General features: G+C 42.7%; 1 protein-coding gene and 1 long non-coding RNA gene across 5 annotated transcripts; both read left to right on the top strand.

The window, feature by feature from the left end:
* Positions 1-664: 664 nt before the first annotated feature.
* LOC144388447 (uncharacterized) lies at positions 665-2551 on the top strand. Its single transcript, XR_013452840.1, has 3 exons — positions 665-979; positions 2232-2263; positions 2402-2551. It is a non-coding gene; the product is annotated as an uncharacterized LOC144388447 (long non-coding RNA).
* A 3677-nt stretch (positions 2552-6228) lies between these two features.
* LOC120832461 (beta-1,4-galactosyltransferase galt-1) lies at positions 6229-13475 on the top strand. 4 transcript variants are annotated; one of them, XM_078090040.1, is made up of 5 exons: positions 6229-6624; positions 11143-11772; positions 11978-12308; positions 12424-12599; positions 12749-13475. In XM_078090040.1, the coding sequence occupies exons 2-5, from the start codon at positions 11171-11173 to the stop codon at positions 12966-12968; spliced, it is 1329 nt and encodes a 442-aa protein (XP_077946166.1). In that variant the 5' UTR covers positions 6229-6624; positions 11143-11170; the 3' UTR covers positions 12969-13475. The 4 variants fall into 4 exon arrangements, with proteins under 4 accessions (XP_077946166.1, XP_077946167.1, XP_077946165.1 ...); XM_078090041.1 differs by having other exon boundaries at positions 6265-6624; positions 12428-12599; XM_078090039.1 differs by lacking the exon at positions 6229-6624 and having other exon boundaries at positions 7356-11772; positions 12428-12599.
* Positions 13476-20256: the final 6781 nt, after the last annotated feature.

Raw genomic sequence — 20256 nt, 5'->3', positions numbered from 1 at the left:
CAACAGCTCCAGCAGGGGACCCCAAACTTCCCTTTCCCGGGCCACATCTACCAGCTCTGACTGGGGGATCCCAAGGCGTTCCCAGGCCAGTGCAGAGATATAATCTCTCCACCTAGTCCTGGGTCTTCCCCGGGCCTCTTCCCAGCTGCCCGTGCCTGAAACACCTCCCTAGGGAGGCGCCCAGGGGGCATCCTCACCAGATGCCCAAACCACCTCAACTGGCTCCTTTCGACGCAAAGGAGCAGCGGCTCTACTCCGAGCTCCTCGCGAATGCCTGAGCTTCTTACCCTATCCCTAAGGGAGACGCCAGCCACTCTCCTGAGGAAACCTATTTCGGCCGCTTGTACCCGTGACCTAGTTCTTCCGGCTCAGCTCTCTTTTCGTCACAACGGTGCGGTAAAGCGAGTGCAATTCCGCCCCCGCTGCTCCGATTCTCCGGCCAAACTCACACTCCATCTTCCCCTCACTCGTGAACAAGACCCTGAGGTACTTGAACTCCTTCACTTGGGGTAAGGACACATTCCCTACCTGGAGTAGGCAATCCATCGGTTGTGTTGAATGTGTTTTCTGTCATATCTGTGAAGGCACTGACTTATTTTAGACCATTTGACAAGCAATGCTCTAATGACAATAGTCAAAGAGCGTACAGTGCCTTTATTGTTACATGTACACAGTAAATTTGCCAGTGTCAAAAAGGCAGTGTCAAACTATTTTAATTCTTCCGGAGTTCTTCCAACAATGGACAGAGTAAAATTGAACCAGAAAACTTCCAGTGTTGGTGAAAATAATCGGAGTTAACAGAGGTTTTACTCTGTCAGTGTTATTGACTCTCTCAGGCCCTGATTCAACACTGATTAGAGCAAGATACCTTCCAGAGTATCACAAAGAATACTCTGGAAAGCCCCGCCCACCAACTTTCCCGGTCAAACTGAGAATGTGGATTCTGGCATCGCCATCTTCCTCGCATCGAAATACTGTGGTAAGTCTTTCTACTATAAACTATTCCCGTTGTTTTTCTTCATTCCAGTAGAATCTGTATAAGAATAAAGGGACGTATTCATTCACCACACTAGTCAATGTTGGGTACGTGTCTTCAAATACCGAATTTCAAATGGCTAACGTGATATCGGGTCGGCGGTTAGCTTAAATGTAGCAGCCACATGTCTGAACTCGCAACACCAAACTGAACAAAAACGACACGAGGTAACGTTAATGTCAGCGAGGACGAGCTGTCCTGGTGTGTTATGTGTCATGCTTGCACATTTATTTCAGTAAAATGACGACAAAAATTTGTTGAAGCAGTCATATTTATTATTTCTATTTGAGCCGGAGCAAATCGCTTTAGCGTCACGTCACAATTTGGTCGAGCATAGCGGGACATGTCGCGGACATGCGGACGTGCTCATAGGACCCGCTAGTTCACCGGCAGACGGCGGAATGCACCGAGTCGACCCAGTTAACGTGAACGGAGCCGCGGCTCCGAGAGGCTCGGTTCCCGTTAGCTGCTGCTGTAGCCATAGACATATAAAGAGTAGACGCTGCATTGGCTGCTGAGGCGCAAACAAATATTTTTTTATTATATTATATACCAGAATATTATTACTGTTACGCCTACTATGAATATTAAAATACGCCGAATCATGTTTTCGGTGTCATGCCTACAAAATCCCGTGACATTCAGCGAGTGATGCGCTGACACTTCGTTGCGCCAGCTGGCACTGAGAGGAGCGGGTGACCGGTCCAAGTTGGCGGCCCCGCGGCTCGTCAGCACCACTAGGCAGCAGCGGTCGATGTCTATTCTTTATGTCTATGGCTGTAGCTGCTGTAAGCTTAATTTATGCTTCCACGTTACGGCGGCGGCGTAACCCCGTCATTGAGCAAGTTCTCTGTTGCTCTGCAGTTCCCCCCCATGCCGCTAGGCGGGTGTGGCTGTGTGTTTCTGCGGGTGCCGAATCCTTGGTGAGCCGAATCTCATATTGAAGCGCAGGCTACAGAGAAGACGTGAATTTACAACACTGGTTCACCCACTGAGGGACCTGGATGAGCAAGTGCACTTTCGATACTTTCAAATGTCAGCAACTGCCGCAAATTACGTTCTGAGCGGACCAATCACAGCACTTGCGGTCCACGTCAACTCGACTCGCAGTTAGATTTTTTCGGAGGTGCACGTCAGGCTACGGCGGAGGGGTCTACGTAGTTACTTAATATGTATATTTTCTTTTTTCTTTCAGATTGTTCTTTAATGTACTGTGGTGCTCTGGTGGTAAGTAATAAGTTGATGTACTTGACCGAAAATGTAGTTGTGTTTGTTATTTTTAAAGCTGAAATAGGGTATTTTCAGGTTGTCAGCTTGTATGGGGTTGTAGATCATAATGTTGATTTCAGTTTGCTGTCTTTGCAGATACCATCATGTTGATCAAAACAGTCCTGTCATCCAGCACCAACCAAGATCTTTGCCACTGTGATAAGATGTGAGCTTTACATGTTTTAGGTTTACTTTTGATGCCAATATTTCATGTTTACTTGGAATAAATATGTATTACAGTATGGATACAATTGTCTGTGTGTTTTTCCCCCTGCATAGATATGCAACACTGGTAGGAGTTGGTTAAAAATCAACACTCTTTGGAGTGATTTCATAATCAACATAGTGTAAAGTAGGTTTAACACTGGAAAGGTTATTTCTTTTATAACTCTTTAGTGTTACATGTGAATAACACTATGGGTGTTACTTCTTACATAGTGTAAAACTTGATTGACACTTCTTAGAGTTAATATTATTACACTACACTGCACCTAGTGTAAAATTTTAACTCTTACCAGAGTAAAATTGACTCTGGAAATTTAACTCTGTGTTCAGTGTACATTTAACACTCTGTAGATAGGGACCATATGTTCACTGAGGTAGTGTTAAAATTTACTCTTTAAGTGTTGTATTAACACTGGCGATTTTACTGTGTAGATAAATGTACAGCAATGAAAAAATATTTGGTAATGTTGATGCATTTGAAGAAATAAAAATGTTAAAGTAGTGAACTTGTCATTCGTATTTCTAATTATTGACATTTTATTTAAAGATTCTTTTTTTGGTGTGGAGGGTGCGGAGGGGGGGGGCAGCAATAACACATTATAGTGTTATTGGGGCAATTTTATGCACATCACACTATAAGAGTTAATTAATTACTCCGATGAATATTCATTTCTAACACTACCCACTAGTGTTGAGAAACTAACGCTTGAGTATTGTTAAATATCAACTATATAAGAGTTAAAATTAACTCTATTACAGTGTTAAAATGGCAACACTTTAAAAAGTGTTACATTGACACTGTGGAGTGGGGACCCCATGGGACACTTTAAAAGTGTTAGAATTAACTCCAATAGTGTTAATTTGTGTCTGTCCATTTTGCTGTGTATATATAGATGCCTTTCTCTCAGTCCTTACTGAATCACTACTCTCTTATTCATTCACTGATAACTCCCGCCACGCCGCTTGTGTCACATTTATTATTTATTTGTGCAAGCATTTTACTATAATGTCATAAAAATTCGTTTTATTATATATATTTTATCTAACGTTTACTCTTTGTTTCTTTGCTTTGTGTGCTTTTTAAATTCTTACAGGAGCAGTGAGGAAGAATCTGCTTTCGAACGAAGCCACAGCATCGAAATTAATCAAATAGCCATCAGATGGTTTAATCTGGCTTGCGACCGTGGGGGGTGGTCGCCGTGCCCGGTCACAACCAACTGAGCTGCAGTGATCACATTAGGTTTTGTATGTTGTTTATATTTTTACTGTTACTGTTTATGACATTTTATACCTCTTTTTTATACCTTTTTTTTCTGCATGCACACACGTACACGCTGTTCATGCTGTAAATGCTCTTTTGCCTTATTCAAATAAATAACTTACAAATTGTGTGGGTATTTGTTTGGGCTGTCACAGACCACAGCCAGGTGAGCCCCAGATGTAAGATATGAGTCGCGGATTTGGGCCAGATCCGCACCACACGTCATGGGGTTAATAACTGTACTGGGCCAGTGCGGGCCCAGATCTCTCTCTGATCCGTAATTCCAACCTGTTACGGTATTGGGCCGTTGGGAAAAAAGACCCCGGATCAGGTCCGTTAAGTGGATCCGCGCCAAATGCTAATAAAAACCTGGCCCAGATCTGGCCCAAATACATTTTGCTGTCTGGGGTGTCAGACAGTATGAGACAGTCTGCGGGACAGTGGATGCTCGGCTGCAGGGTGTGGTGTTCATCACGTAACGTAAGGGGGAAATCTTTGATTCCTTGTCCTCAGCGCTAAACTTTGGTCTTTGTGATCTTTGTGATTTGAGAAGTATGTCCCTATAAAACGTTAATCTAACTGATGTCGCTCCTTCATCAATGAGGAAGTGAGCTGCCCTTTTTTTCCGGGGAGTGATGAACTAATCCAGCGGCTCAGATGAACCTGCTTCCGGAGCAGGTTCATGTTTGTCGATGTGTTGCTATGGTGATTTAGAGAAACCTGCTTCGGGGAACCGAACAGATCTACGTCGCCTCATCCTGCAAATTAGAGATGCTCCGATCAGGTTTTTTGGTGCCGATCACTGATCACCGATCACTGAAATCAGTATCTGCCGATCCGATAATACCGATCACCGATCACGGTGTCGATTTAAGCATTCTATTTATTGTGTAGCATTATTTATGAAATGAATTATTCTTAACAACATTGGTTTTGTATTTTAAGTATTTAAATTACGAGACGAGAGAGTATCATAAATTGACAACCATCCGTTTTATTGCAGGGAACGTGCAGCATTCCAATGTAGAAAAGCTCTCTCGCTTACTATAAAATGTGTAAATAATAATAAATATTAAAACAATAATAAAAATATAAATAAATAGAATAACATGTGCAACATTCCACTCTCTAGAGGCTCTCAATAGAACTTGGAGCTTATAGGAGGAGATAACTGACAGAATAAAGATTAAAAGGTGCACAGGAAGTCAGCAATTAAACAAAACATGTATATCTATCTGTATAGTGTCTCACTCACTCGGAGAGTGGGCATATAGAGTATTCAAACCTTACTTCTGATTAAGCAGCATCACTGGCAGATTTGCCTTGATAAATATAAGCATCTCAGCATTTTTAGGAGTCAACCTGTTCCTCTTCTCATCTAAAATATGTCCTGCTGTGCTGAAAAGTCGCTCGCTATCTACACTTGTACAAGGTGCGGAGAGGAAGACTCGTGCTGCGTAATAAACTGCGCAGTTGGGCTCAGCATAGACACGGGACAGACACTAGAACTCCAAATGTCACTCGTGAAGCTAACTGCCCTGACGTTGTCCTTCATAAGGCTCTCGATGTGCGTGTAGACATTTCGGTATAATTCCGGCAGACAAACATCAGTTAGGTATTTTCGGCCCGGCAGCGTATAGCGTGGATCCAAGCAGGATACAAGGCGTTTGAACCCGGCGTCTTCCACAACAGACAGCGGCTGCTGATCAAGGCATATGAATTCCATTACCTTTGCATTTAATTCCTTTCGTCTCTTGTTGTCACTGCTGTATGGTTGCTGTCGCTTCAATGTCTCTGTTACGGTCAGCTGAGTGGGTGGCGTTTGGGAAGCGGTTGCACGCTCTTTGTCTTTATCCGCCTTAACGCTCGCCAACTTCGTAAACTCCTCAAATTCCTTGATGTGACAAGCTTTCAAATGCCGTATGAGGTTCGTGACGCGTTCGTGACGCGTTCCTCCACGGGGAACCACATTTGAGCAGACGTTGCAAACTGCAAATTTATTATCTTTTTCCGACACCTTGTAATATTGCCAGACCGGCGAAGCCGTTTTGTCTCAGTGGTTTCACCCAAGGGGGCCAATGAAATTCAATAACATGGAGAGACAGCCAATCACAAGCTTTTCAAAAAAAAAATCTGATCGGCCAAATTTGATCGGCCGTTTTGAGAACGCCGATCAAAACCGAAAATGGCAATATCGGCCGATATGGATCGGCGCCGATCAGATCGGAGCATCTCTACTGCAAATGATCCGGCTAACTCACTTAGCCACGTACGAGGAACAGGAACCAGTTGCGACTAATGTGTTCAGCGGCGCTAATGTGGTTAATTTATCACCAAACAACGTCGCGGGATTTCACAAACACCGTCATCCCCTGTTTGTCCGATGCTGCATCCGTTTGGTGCTCAGCGCTGCACGAAGCGGAGGAGGAGGAGGAGGAGGAGGGGGAGGAGGAGGTGGGGGGGCGGGGCCTGTGAGCGTGTTGGGGCGAAATTCTCACAAGAACTCAAATAAATGGCCCGTCAGATATCAAAACACATTTGGGGGGAATTGATGATAGAGAGAGTAATTGTGTATTCTCAAATATTGATAAATGAAGAAAGAATTAGTGCTCCAGCAGAAGGCAAGGGGGCTGGGGCTTGAGCACCACCAGGGGTCTATCTGTGCGCGGGCCGGAATAGCGAGATACGGTTTTGTGTCCCACCCGCCTGAAACAAACACAGCTTAGAAGTTCACTTGGTTTCCTCGGAAATTCCCCCTCACGCCACTGTTCGTCCTGCGGATCCAACGAGTCGCACCTGAGCATCGCGTGTTCGACCGATGTAATGTTTTACGGTAAGACAAGTTTCCCGTTAAGTACCGAAGCAGCTCTGAGGGGATCACGCGGAAACCCGATGCAAGTAACGGAAGCGACTTTTGAATCTCAGACGAAGAATCCACAGAAATGCACATTATTCGGGGTAATAAAGTAAATGAGAAATTAATCAAAATGAATCAGTAAAGTTGTATGCATTTTCCTTATAAGGAATGCTCCCCGTCTGGACGTCAAAGTAAAAAACCTACAAGCCTTATAAGGAATTAAAAGTAAAAAAGTTTAGTTTACGTTAAAATTAAGAAATACTTTGACTATTGTAGCGACTCTCGCTTAATTACTTGCTCTTCATTAGGATTTATTAAGAAACATGGTACTGTCGGCCCACTGCGCCGAACCCTGTATGGTAGCCCATTTCCGCCACAAAAAAAGAAGGGTTAGAAAGTCAAAATTATGACTTAAAAAGTCGAAATTATGACTCAAGAAGTCGAAATTATGACTTAAGAAAGTCGAAATTATGACTTGGTTGGTGACTACGGTCTACGGTCACACAGATGTGTCGTTTGTGTTTAACAACCTCTCGCTGACCAGCTATTGAACCAGGAAGTCCGAATCTGATATCTTGCCAACTTTAGCGAACCGTAAAAGTTCTGCGGACACTTGCACACATTCACTCCACCCTCTTAACAAACAGGGAGGACAGGAGTTCGGTAAAGTTAGCAAGATATTCACAGATTCAGACTTCACGATTCAATTGCTCGTCAGCGAAACGTTGTTGGAATTAAAACGACACCTCTCTGTAACCGTAGTGATGTTTACAACCATAATTATCCATAATCTTACCAAAACGGACCAGTGCAGGAGCTGTACAAATCACATTGATCTTAATGAGTGGCCGCCCATGAAACGAGTGCGCAGGGACCGTCTACAAAGTGCAATGTGGAAAAACACATTTCAGAAATATTCAATAACTTCACTATTATGAATCCCCACAATAATGTCATAGGTCCATGGCATTGTACCTGTTGCACTACACGTCTTACTATGTTTGAAAATGTCTTTCGACTATTTTCTATGAATAATATTCAACATTTACTGCAAACGTGTCACGGTGTGGTTTTATTTCCTGTCTTATTTTGTATTTTTCTGCTTCTTGTCTCCCTGGGTAACTTCACTTCCTGCCTTGTCCTGTCATCGTCTGTGATTGTCTGATTGTTTCCACCTGTGTCCAATCACCTGCACCTCCCTAGCGTATTTAAGCGGTGTGTGTCTCCTGTCATTTGTTGCGTCATTGTCTATCGTCGTGGATGTTCGTAGTTCCTGCCTGCCGTTTTTCCCCTGGTTCGTGTGCGTTTTTGCCTGTTGGCCTTTTGCTTTTGCCTTTTGGACGATTAAAGTCTCTTTTGTTTAAGAAGTCTGCGCTCGAGTCCTGCCTTCCTCCACCCATCCTTGACACAACGTTCAATAACTCCACTGTTATGAACTCTAGAACCACCAAAATCATAGCATATGTCAATAGGCTTTTACCCATTGTACTACACCTTCTACTATGTTTGAAAATGTCTTTTGACTATTTTCTATGAATAATATTCAACATTTATTGCAAACAACATTCAATAACTCCACTGTTATGGACTCTAGAACCACCAAAATCCCCAAAAGAAATTGCTTCAGACTATGTTATGAATATTATTCAATATTTATGGAAAATTTGTTCAATAACTCCACTGTTATTCACCGTAGAACCACAGAAATCATAGCATATGTCAATGGGCTTTCACCCATTGTACTACACCTTTTACTTTGAATAGAAATTGCTTCTGACTATTTTCTATGATTATCTTTCAATATTTATTGCAAATAACGTTCAATAGCCCCACTGTTATGGACTGTAGAACAACCAAAACCATGTCATGTCAATGGCCTTTTACCCATTGTACTACTCCTTTTACTTTGTATAGACTTCAAGCGGAGTCTAAATTATCTTCGGTATTTCCGAGTCCGAAATAAATCATACTTCTAGGGAGATAAAATACGTTCCGGGTGGTATTTATTCCGTAGTAATAGTGATTAGTAACGATTGAAAAGTCCTGAAGAGAGCTCTCTCTTTATTGAACTAGTGTTGCCAATTTCTCAATGAGGAAAGACGCTGCAGAATCAGCGGCGGCTTTGCGCATGCCCGCGTTCATTCCGGTCTGGACGTGACGTAGGTCTCCTCTGTGCTCCGACTGCAACTGGATCGCCGCGAGTCGCCAGGTTTCTGCTTCAGTCACGTCACGTCCGACAAAAGTCTCCAATAAAACCAGATAAGGTCGCCGGTCGCTTTTGACAAGAAGTCGCCAAGAGGGTTTGGAAAGTCAATGTAACAAACAACGAAGGAACCTGCGCATGCGCATAACTTAAGTCATAATTTCGACTTTTTAGGTCATAATTTCGACTTCATTAAGTCATAATTTCGACTTTCTGACCCTTCTTTTTTTGTGTGGCGGAAATGGGCTTCCATAACCCCGCAACGCTCCCGCATTCCGTTACTTAACCCACCCACAAACATCCCCACAACACATGTCCATGGGCGGCACAAGCATCATTGACATAAAACATTGTGAGCCCTTCACTGAACTTGTGTGTAACTCGCTCACGGAACAGAAGCAACAGTCCGTTACACCGTATATATCCTACTATACACGTGTAGGAATGTAAGATGAATTAACAGTAGGACGAAATGCGTAAATATGACTACTTCTACAACGCGTCGTTGGCGGACTATAAGGACGCGCGGATGGCCTCCCGATTCATGGAGGGAGATCTCCGAAAACGTCGGTGTGCCGGTCGGGGGGTGAACAAAGTTGTGGAGGAAAATTCGGGACAATTGTGTCCGCGATGAAAAGCAGCAGTGGCGATGCACGGGGCAAAAAAGTCGATGATAAATAAATAAACCAACGACTTCCACAAACAAAGACGTGACTCTCTAGGTGGTCTTCAACAAAACACGTTACTCCCCCTATTGTTCTGGCGTTTTAGATTTTTTGAACCATGAATTGAAACGAGTGCGTCGACACGACGGTGCATAAAGACGCAGAAGCATGCGCCAGCCTTTATTTTACACCGACTGTAACTGCAGCCCTTCAAAGCAGAGTTCGGTAAAGTTAGCAAGATATTTATAGATTCCGACTTCACGGTTCAATAGCTCGTCAGCGAAACGACGTTAAAACACGAACAGCACCTCTATGTAACCGTATTAATGTCGACAACCCGTATTAACCATCATTTTACCAAAACAGACCGCTCAGCGAGCTGGACGAATCATTTTGGTCTTAATGTGCGGCCGCTTTTGAGGCGAGTGGGAAGGGACCGTCTGCCAAGTACAATGCGTAAAAATACCACCATCATTGAGTTGCGGCCATGTGATACCAATTTGTGTTACAAGCAAATGAACAGGTGTACCTACTAAAGTGGCCTGTGAGTGTAGGTTTACAAGAGCACTAGTTTGACCAAACCAATGACAGCTGGCTCAAATATTTTAAGAAGAATCCTTTAGTTAATATAAGATCTTGTGTGTATATTAATTCATGAAAGTGCTCCTTAACCAATATTCGGGTTTCTGGAAATTAAATAAGATCCAGTGGTCGTGGTTGTGAAACTAAATGGTACTACATTGCATTGGAATTAAGTTATTAAGTCAGTTAAGTTAAGTTAATTAAAATAATGCAAAAGCTTCATCAAAATTAACAGGTGTAGTACAACAAGAACAATCCCTTGGACATATGACATGGCTTTGGTGATACTACCATTCATAATAGTGAAGTAATTAAATATTTCTGTTGTATGTTTTTCGGCATTGCACTTTGCAAACGGTCACTGCGCACTTGTCTCACAGGCGACTTCATTAAGATCAATGTGATTTGTACAGCTCCTGCACTAGTCCGTATATTGGCAAAATTAGGGTTAATTAGGGTTACAGAGAGGTGTCGTTTGTGTTTTAACAACAGCTATTGAACCGTGATGTCTGAATATGTGAATATCTTGCTAACTTCACCAAACTAACTGAGATTGGTTTGTGTGACCCCTCTCACCCCGGTCAAAATTAGTTAGTGCCCCTCCTGTCGGGCAGGAGGCTGAGGTCCATCAGGACCAAGACTTCCTTCCCGTTGGCAGTCGGGCTCATCAACAGAGCCTTGGTCTCCCACTGACTAACATTGACATCCCTTTTTCCACCAATCACTCCCTTCACACTCCACATGCACATAAACTTGTCACTTGTCACTTTCACATACGCTGACAACACAGTTGTATAGAGTATGGCTATCTGGTGCACTTTATTTTTAACTTTTTTTTTTCTGTTATCCTTTCATTTTTAAACTAACCTATAGACTTATATTTTATTATATTCTATTTTATTCCTCTTGCACTATGTTTTCTTATCTGTCTTGTTGTCCTTTGTCTAACTGTCTGCTGTTATGCACCAACCGCCAGGTCAAATTCCTTGTATGTCTGACATATTTTGGTATTAAATGTTTCCTGATTCCTGCATTCTCCCTAAGGTTGGGAATCAGTGACATTTGTGGCTGGATGGACAAACCAAAATGTGTCAGATGGGCGTTCTTCTTCCTCCTCATTTTTATGTTCTTCTTCATCCTCTGGATCACTGAGAGAACACCAGGAACGTACAGAATGATCCCACCGCCGCACCAGGCTCCGTACACTTGCCCCTTTCAGATCTCTGAGCGAAGCATCACCCCGCTCAACAACACCAAGCACTTGCTGGTGTCGGCCTACATGGACCAGAGAGTGAATGGCTTGGACGTACGCATCATTGGAATATTCAAGAGAGACTCCATCCAAAAACTGCACTGTGTTTTCTGCTGTGCAGGCAAGTTATCAAGTACAACTCCTGGAACAATTTTACAACACTCGGACAACTTTGGTTTCCCCTACGTCACTACGGATGTCATGTGTCAGATTCCCCAAAACTGCAACGCCGCACATGTCAATCTCTTGACTCAGCCAGGAAAGGACCGGCTAGTTGACCAACCCTGGCTTCCTGTAAGAAATAAGAGATCCAATGGGAAGGAAAAAGAGAAGTTGCAGTTTAACTTCACAGTTTGCATCTCCAACCTGTTTGGAGACTACAACAACGTGCTTCAGTTTGCACAGACCCTGGAGATGTACAGGTCAGCACAGCACACTTTGCATTCTGTTTAACAGGAGACATTATGATGTAGACAAAGGCTGAAGATAAATGGTATAATGGTATTAAAACCCGCTTAAACTGGCCAAGCCGTCTGCATGTGCAGCAGTGGCTCAGTCACTGTTATGTACTAAGCAGTGTGTGTGGACGGTAATAAATTGGACCCTTTTTTCCTCAACTGGCCACAGGTTACTGGGTGTGGACAGGGTGGTGATCTATAACACCACCTGCGGCCCCGATCTCGATCGCCTGCTGCAGATCTACAGCGAGGAGGGCTTCGTGGAGATGGTGCCCTGGCCCATCGACCAGCACCTGAATCCATCGCCTGGTTGGCTCTTCTCACAGAGCGGAGGGGACGTGCACTACTTCGGCCAGTTGACCACACTTAATGAATGTATTTACAGATCCATGGACCGCTCACGCTACGTGCTGTTGAACGACATCGACGAGATCATAATGCCTTACAAACACAACAACCTCACATCTCTGATGGACGTCCTCCAACAACAGCATCCAAATGTGAGATTGTTCTGGTGTCCATTTGTAAAATATTACTCGAACCGTAAGATTATATTTGATATTGATCCATATTTATATTCTCTCCTCATCTTATGCGGTGTATTCCATTATATAGACAGGTGTGTACCTTATTCAGAACAACCTCTTCCCGACGAAACATTTTGAGCCGAGTGGGAGGTTTCACCTGCCTCAGTGGAACGAGGTGCCGGGCGTTAATATTCTGGAGCACATCTACAGGGAGGACCCCGACAGCCAGTCATACCACCCGCACAAGATGATCGTTCAGCCGAGGTAGGCTGACACTCATTCAGGACCAACTCTGTGCTCTTGTTAAATAAAAAATAAGTTTAGCTTCACTCATCTACAAGTCTCAATACATGTGGTCATCCTGTTGGAAAGGAAAGTCCAATCAAAGCCTTTTGTGTGTATGTGCATCACAGGTTGGTGGAGTGGACTTCAGTGCATGAAGTGCTCAAGAGTTCTGGACAACAGTTGAAGGTTCCCATGGACGTTTGTCGAGTCATTCATGTCCGAGTGTCTCTGCGTGGGTCGTTGACCCTCAAGCAGCTGAATGAGGACAAGCGACTGTGGGACTTCCAAGAAAAACTGATTCCCAGTGTGGACAAGGCGCTGAGGAGAGCTGGGCTGCTGCCCTCATAGCGGCAAAGCTGATGTATTTTGTTTCTGGGGAGGTGAATTAGTTTGACATTGTTTGTTGAGGGAACTGAAGCTAAAAATTGAGCTAATTTGCAAACATATTTCACGTGCCTTTATTACTTACAAACTGAGCATGACTCTTCTTCCTTTTTTGTGGGTTTTGTTAGGGAGTTAAGTAGAAGTGTACACCTAGTGGTGGCCTTCTTACTAGCTGCTAGCAGAATATTCAGCAGATACCTGACATCTCCTGTCATATTACTTAAGTGTAATGGTAAAACATGTTATAACAGTCTTATGCTAAAAGTGTGATAATTGTCTGTATTGAAGTTTAACGTGTGGAAAGCGGAATGACTCAAAGTTTCCGTTTGCTGCTGTGTACGAAGAAGGGCGGGTCAACATGCTCTCACACAGACTCTCAGAAAAAGAAACTGTTATCCCACCTTGAAGTTAACCCTAACTGTCACAGAGTTCCTTCCTGCTGGCAAGCAATAAATTGACTTTTACAGTGTTGATCATTTCATCAAGACTGTTTCATTAGATAAACCTAGAAACAAATCATTCTCTTCTCCTGAACTAGTTACAATGAAATATTCCACAACAAAAGAAACATGCTTAGGTATGTCGTAGCCCAAGACTTTGACAATGAACATTGTCCCAGAACAATTCCTCCAACATGGATGAACAATACAATAACTGCAGTTATTTGTTTGTAAATATGGAAATGTTCCCTCCAGGGGGGTATTCCAGAAAGGAGGTTCAACAAACTCTGAGTCTATCCTTGAGTCTATTCTCTGAGTCTATCCTTGAACTCTGAGTTGACTTCCTCTGAGACGGGAAACTCTGAGTATCCGGTTCCAGAACAGCTGATCTGCGTTAATTCAATCAACTCGGAGTATGTTCACCATGAGTTAAGCGCGTGCATGACGATTATAAAAAGCCATCATCAATGGAGCCCCGATACCACGAGTCACCATGACAACAGTAAATAAAAGAGCAAGCTATTTCACTGCGATGAATTTGGAGGTTTTTCTGCAGGCCTACGGTGTGCATGAGGATATATTTCGCCGCAAATGCAATACAGCTGCAGCAGCGAAAGAGAGAGAGACTGCGTGGGTAGAAATCGCTGTCAACACGTAAGTTTGAACGTACTATTCCATTGACATAACATTTTACCGTAAGATTGTCGCAGCCTATAGTTATGAATATAAGTAGGAATGTAATCTGATTTTCATTTTAGGTGCAATCCAACAGGAGAAAAAAGGACCTGGAAGCAGCTAAATATGAAATATAAAAACATAGTTATGACATATATTGCTATGATTGCACCTCACTTTAATTTTAATTAATTTTCTTTAGTTGACTCCGGCTATTAAACAAAGTAAATATTAATTCAGTGGCTACTTGAAATAGTAAATTAAACCCCTAATAAAATGTTGTTTTTACACGTCTTTTCACTTAATATCCCACTTAGGAGACACTACAGACACATTTTTGGAAATGTAGACAATTATCAAACACAATATACCATTAGAAGACTGGAGTGATAGTTGCTGGAAATGGGCCTCGATACACCTATGTAGATATTTCATTCAAAACCAGATGTTTCCACCTAGAATAGTCATTTACCACATTAACAATGTATAGAGTGTATTTCTGATTCATGTAATGTTATCTTCATTAAAAAAGTGTTTTTCTTTGAAAAGTAAGGACATTTCTAAGTGACCCCAAACTTTTGAACGGTTATATATATAATTATATATATATATATATATATATATATATATATATATATATATTATATATTCTATATATATAGCCTACTTTTTAATTAATATATATCCACCCATGCAACAGTTGTAGATGGTGTCATCTGCACAGTTGTAACCCTGCAGATACTCAAATCTTGCCTCAGATGGTAGTTAAAAGTATTCAGAAACATTATCTTAAGTAACAGGAAGAGGATGATGATGATGAGGAAACGCCGTCAGCTGCCACAGGGAGAGATCCGGAGGGGCCTACTGAAGTGTGTCTTCTTAATATTATCTACTGGCAGTGCTCTTCCCATTCACATTCTAGAGTGGAGTTTGACATGTAGTGACAAGTGATGAGCATAGATAATGGCTAACTAGCACATTCTTGTCCTTGAACAGAACATGGTTGGGCATCACCAGGAGGAGGGTCCATCAATGTCTACAGAACAGCTTGAAACCGTGAGATTTTCGGTCAATACCATGTTAAATTTGTATGTGGAACTGTAGGAATTAAATGTCGTCCATATGTTTCCTAGTTACCAGTAAAGCGGTAGCGTTCTAACAGAAATTCCTCTGGAAATGAAAAAGTCTAATCTGGGTCCGTAGACTCTCTCGCGACGTAAAGCATTTTGAATCACGACGGCTTCAATGTCAATTGGATTTGGTAGGAATGGGCAATCCATGTCTACCAGCTTTCTTCATGTAGGAGGAGACGGGTAGAAACTCCGGGTTTCTTATAGTAAACCTGCCAGCGAGCAGGTTATGTTCACAGAGTCTGTTATCATGGTGATTGACTCAGAGTTTTAGTTACCTCTCTATCTGGAACGGATAACTCAGAGTTTCCCTGATCTCAGGGTTAACTTACTCTGAGTTTTCACATAACCCGCTTTCTGGAATACCGCCCCAGGTTGTCAGGAACAGGGTGTGCAAAGGCAGTACCCAATCGCAGACTTGACAAAAAACGATGTTATTAAACCCAAAATACACCAGAAACGCAGGCAGGGACCAGGAACAGCTAAGCATTCAGGGTAGGACATTCAGTAATGACGCGACAAAGGACATAAGACATAAGACACATAGGGCTTATATACACTGGGAAGGTGCAGGTGATTGGACACAGGTGGAAACAATCAGAAAATCACAGGAAGTGAAGTTAACCCAGGGACACAATGGGAAGGAAACTACAAAATAAAACAGGAAACGAACACACACACACACACACACACACACACACACACACACACCCTCAAGGGACGGATCCCAGAAGGACCTACAACACACAATGGCGGGCGGGACGAGCAGAAAACTGACAGGATGAAGGGGAGCGGACCAGAGGGACGAGGGTCAGGCAGCCGGGGGAACTCCAGGGGTCGGCGTACAGAAGCTGCCCCCAACCTGTGCCAGAACCCCGTCCTCAAGGACCGGATCCCAGACGGCCCTCAGAAGACCAAAAAGGTGTTAAGGGGGAGATTTGACCCGACACACAGAGATCCACACAGGACTGATAATCCATTCATTCAGGACCAACTCTGTGCTCTTGTTAAATAAATAATAAGTTTAGCTTCACTCATCCAGTGATCAGAGTGAACTGAAGCTAAAAATGCAGCTAATTTGCAAACATATCTCAAATGCCCTAATTACTGACAAACTGATTATGACTTATTTTCAGTCTTCTTCAAACTTTTAGCAATGAGCATTAGGATCTAAATCTGCCCTCTCCTCAACTTCTATTAGACTGTCTGTGGTAGGATGATTTTCCTGCTCTTAACCAGTGTATTTAATCCTTTTTGCTCTTTTTTTGTTACAAAATCCTTGTTGTTTTTTTGTACAGTGATGTATAAAAACATTTTTGATAATTATAAGCCTAACTGCTTGTGCCAGGAGCTCTATAAAGATTATATATATAGAGTCTGTGAAAGACAGCATCCCTGCCCGGTGGACCGCTCCAGTGCTATGCTATCAGTCAGACTGCCGTTTATTTTTATCCTTGCAGTGGGGTTACGATAAAGTGTTTTAACACATTGAATAGCTTTTTCACTTCCAGATTTCTCCAGTACCTGGTATAGAAACTTCCAGTTTACCCTGTCAAATGCCTTTTCTGCATTAAGACTTATCAAGGCTGCATTAATGTTTTTATATGTAAGGTTCTCCTTATGTTATCCTGGGTTTGGCGCCCCTTGATGAAGCCTGCCTGGTCTTCATCTATAATATCCTAGATAAAGTATTCATATCTTTTTGCAATAATCGTCGCATATAATTTAAAGTCTATATTAAGTAGGTATCACTGTTCCTTGCTTTTGGAATCACTGTTGTTACGGCCTCCTTCCAGGATTTGGGAGTTCCCCATTGGCAAGCATATAGTTAAACGACGCCTCAAGTCTCGGAAGTTTCATGACAAATCATCTGATAGTTTTAGAGATTTTCCCGTCTGGACCATTGACATTCATGGAACCAAAATATAGCAGAAATATTAGATTAATCTGCACTTCTTAGTATCTCCATTGCTCAGTATATATTTCCATCCATCAGCACAACAGCCCTGCTGTCTTAGTCCACATCTGGGATTGGCTTGTCATTAAAGCCGCAGACAAAGTTGCATGTCCACTTGGATCTTATTCAGAATGTAGAGAAAACCGATGGAAGAAACACTTTATAGTTGCGCAAAATGTTGGACACCAGGGAGCGCACTTTCCCCTCCTCCCACCAAGGGATGGCAAGTTGCACCCTTTTCCTCTGAAGTCACAGTAGACTATGTCAAATTAATGATTTCTGGTGTATGTTTGTGGTTTGGTTTAATTTTTTGTTTTTCTGCTTTGGTACGGATTGCAACTTGACTCTAAAAAGCAAGATGATGCAGAATAACATTCAGATATAAGAGTGTAAAAGGAAAGTTGGAAAACAAAGAAGTCACATTGGTAAATGTCTAGGCTCCACCTAACAGTGAAAAGTCCTTCTTTAAAACTACTAGATTGAAATGGAATATGTAGGAGGTGACTTTAACATAGTTATGAATAGTAGTCTAGACACAACAAACCATAAAAAAAGCTTTATCACGTCACAAAAACAGTCAATACTCTACTCAAAGAATTTGGTATAGTTGATATTTGAAGAGACCTCCACCCCACCAGAAGGCACTATACACACTATTCTGCAGCCAACAAAGGTTACGCTAGAATTAACCACTTCTTTATGGATAAAAACGACATATACAGAATTAGAGTGTGAAATTGGAGCAGCAGACATGTCAGACCACTGTACCGTTTATCTAAATGTCAAGTTAAAACACCTGGGCGTAAACACCCGCGGGATAAAAGGTGTTTTGCCTTCAGCTGCCCCTCATCCCAAAGAAGCAAGCAAGTCTGCTGTACCTTTCTCCTGCACTGCTGCAACCCAGGAAGAGAAATAAACGCTGATATCCAGTAAGTCAAACCATCTTTTATTTAAGCTTGTTTGTGTTTAACGCAACAGGCAAATTCAGACTGCGGTCGATCATGCAATTTATACTGACTTTAATTTTCTCAAATTGTACAGTAAAATATCATGAAAATATACATGCACATATGTAGGAGCCCTATTGAGCTGTATTTTATGTTTCCTTCTTGTGAAAAATGTGTGTGACGAGTGAGTAATATGGCACAGGTTTGTATACCCCAACTAGAGGATGGTTGGGAGGCTGAAGTTGGAGCAAGGAGAGGCTTTAAAAGACCGGATGACACAGCATTACAGGTAAATTAGCAGACGCGTTTATCCAAAGTGACTTACATTACACTTTAAACCCATGGCTTTTTCACATTTTAGCCCGGGGAGCAATTAGGGGTTAGGAATCTTGCTCAGGTACACTTCAACATGGGGCAGCCTGGAATCAAACCAACAACCTTGTGCTTCCCAGCACACCTTCTCTAACCCCTGCGCCACGACGACCCAACAGTCTTTTGACCGTGTGGTGCAGTCTCTCACCATATAAGAGACTGCTTTAGTTTAATTGGTTATTTTTACCTCATGTTTTTGGTTTGTAAATTCTTTATATATTAAGAGCAATAAATGGTCATTGCACCGAACCGGATCACCTTCTACTCATCTTTACAAACTGCACGCATCAAGATATATGCAGCTCAGCCACGGGTAGTAGCTGATCAGGGAGTAAAGGGACTAAAGGAAAAGGCTTCTACAGCATAGAGGAGGTCCACTTTAACAAGGATCAAGTGGAATTAAAACATAATCTTTCATGGATCTGGTTTGGACAGTTGCTTCGCATTTAGCCAAAAAAAATTGAAATTGCCGAGATGAAAGATCCCTTTATTTAAGATGCTGTGCTACTTTCAACTCGCTGTGTTGTGCTCAAGTTATGTCACCACCGGCAAGGACAGAGGAGCGGTTATCGTCCCGTAGGGATATTTATTAAACGACCACGGACCCACAGATGACCAGTGTAAACAGACCAAGGCAAAAATATTCCCCCAGAGTACAATATTTGAGTTTCTTAAAATATCAAAAAGGTACGAAACTATTCATTTCAATAATTCCCATCAGCTCTGGGAATGTAGTCAAAGAACAAAAAGAAAGGTAATACATTTGATTCTATTGGGGCCGTAGGCTGCAGCGGGCAAAGAAGGAAAAGAGGGGGGACAAGGTCTAGGACAAGGCCCTCACTCCCTCCAGTGCCGCATCCACACTCACGCCAAACAGTGTAAATCAAAACCAAAAACATGCAACAAAGAAAAAAATGGGAGGAGAAAGCGAGAGGCCCAGTCCAACCAGCCCAACCAGCCCAACCAGCCCCACCACCTTCCGGGTAGCGACCCTGCTGCCAGCCCCACGCACTCCTAAACAGAAACAAAAACAAAGTGTACAGATTAACTTTCTGGGGGACAAATCACAATTTGTTCAAGACACAGAAAATCTACCACAAAGTAATCTAACTGAACAGAACAAAACAAATGAGACACAAAACAGGAACAAAACATAACCAAGCAAAACAGCAGTGCTTCTAATCACGGCCTGGGCTGCATTCTCTCCACCTGGGCCGGCTCCCACCTGGTTTGGGCCTCCTTGAGGCACTGGGTCTGGGGCACAAACCAGAGCGTCACTAATGGAAAAATTATTCTTTCTAAAACACGGGTAAAAACTACGTACCAGGTAGAAAAAAATATTTACGGAAAACTCATGACCCTGAAGATGCTAATTTACATGGGAGTCTCAAAATCCTTGTTTTAACCAAAACATGTCAACATTCTCCCTGCTTCAGGAGGTCTCGATACAGTACGCATGTTAACTTTGTTCCTCAAATGTGTCTTCTGAAACCGTATTCCTTATTCTGACTCAGGTTGGGAGTCGGTGACGTTTGTGGGTTGATGGACAAACCAAAACGAATCAGACGGAAGTTCTTCTTCGTGTGAAGGGTGGGACCTTAGGACCTGGGAGCCTCAGCACAGAGCAGGAAGCTTAAACTCAAGGAGAGCCTCTCCATATAAAGGAGATCCCGTGAGAGCTGAGCAACTCCAATATTGTCAGAGAGATATGAGGTTGCTAATGGCACCCCA

Source organism: Gasterosteus aculeatus, chromosome 15 (assembly GCF_964276395.1).
Source record: "Gasterosteus aculeatus chromosome 15, fGasAcu3.hap1.1, whole genome shotgun sequence".
Lineage (NCBI taxonomy): Eukaryota > Metazoa > Chordata > Actinopteri > Perciformes > Gasterosteidae > Gasterosteus > Gasterosteus aculeatus.
The sequence above is the reverse complement of the archived record's forward strand: the minus strand, read 5'-3'. Positions and strand labels throughout refer to the sequence as shown.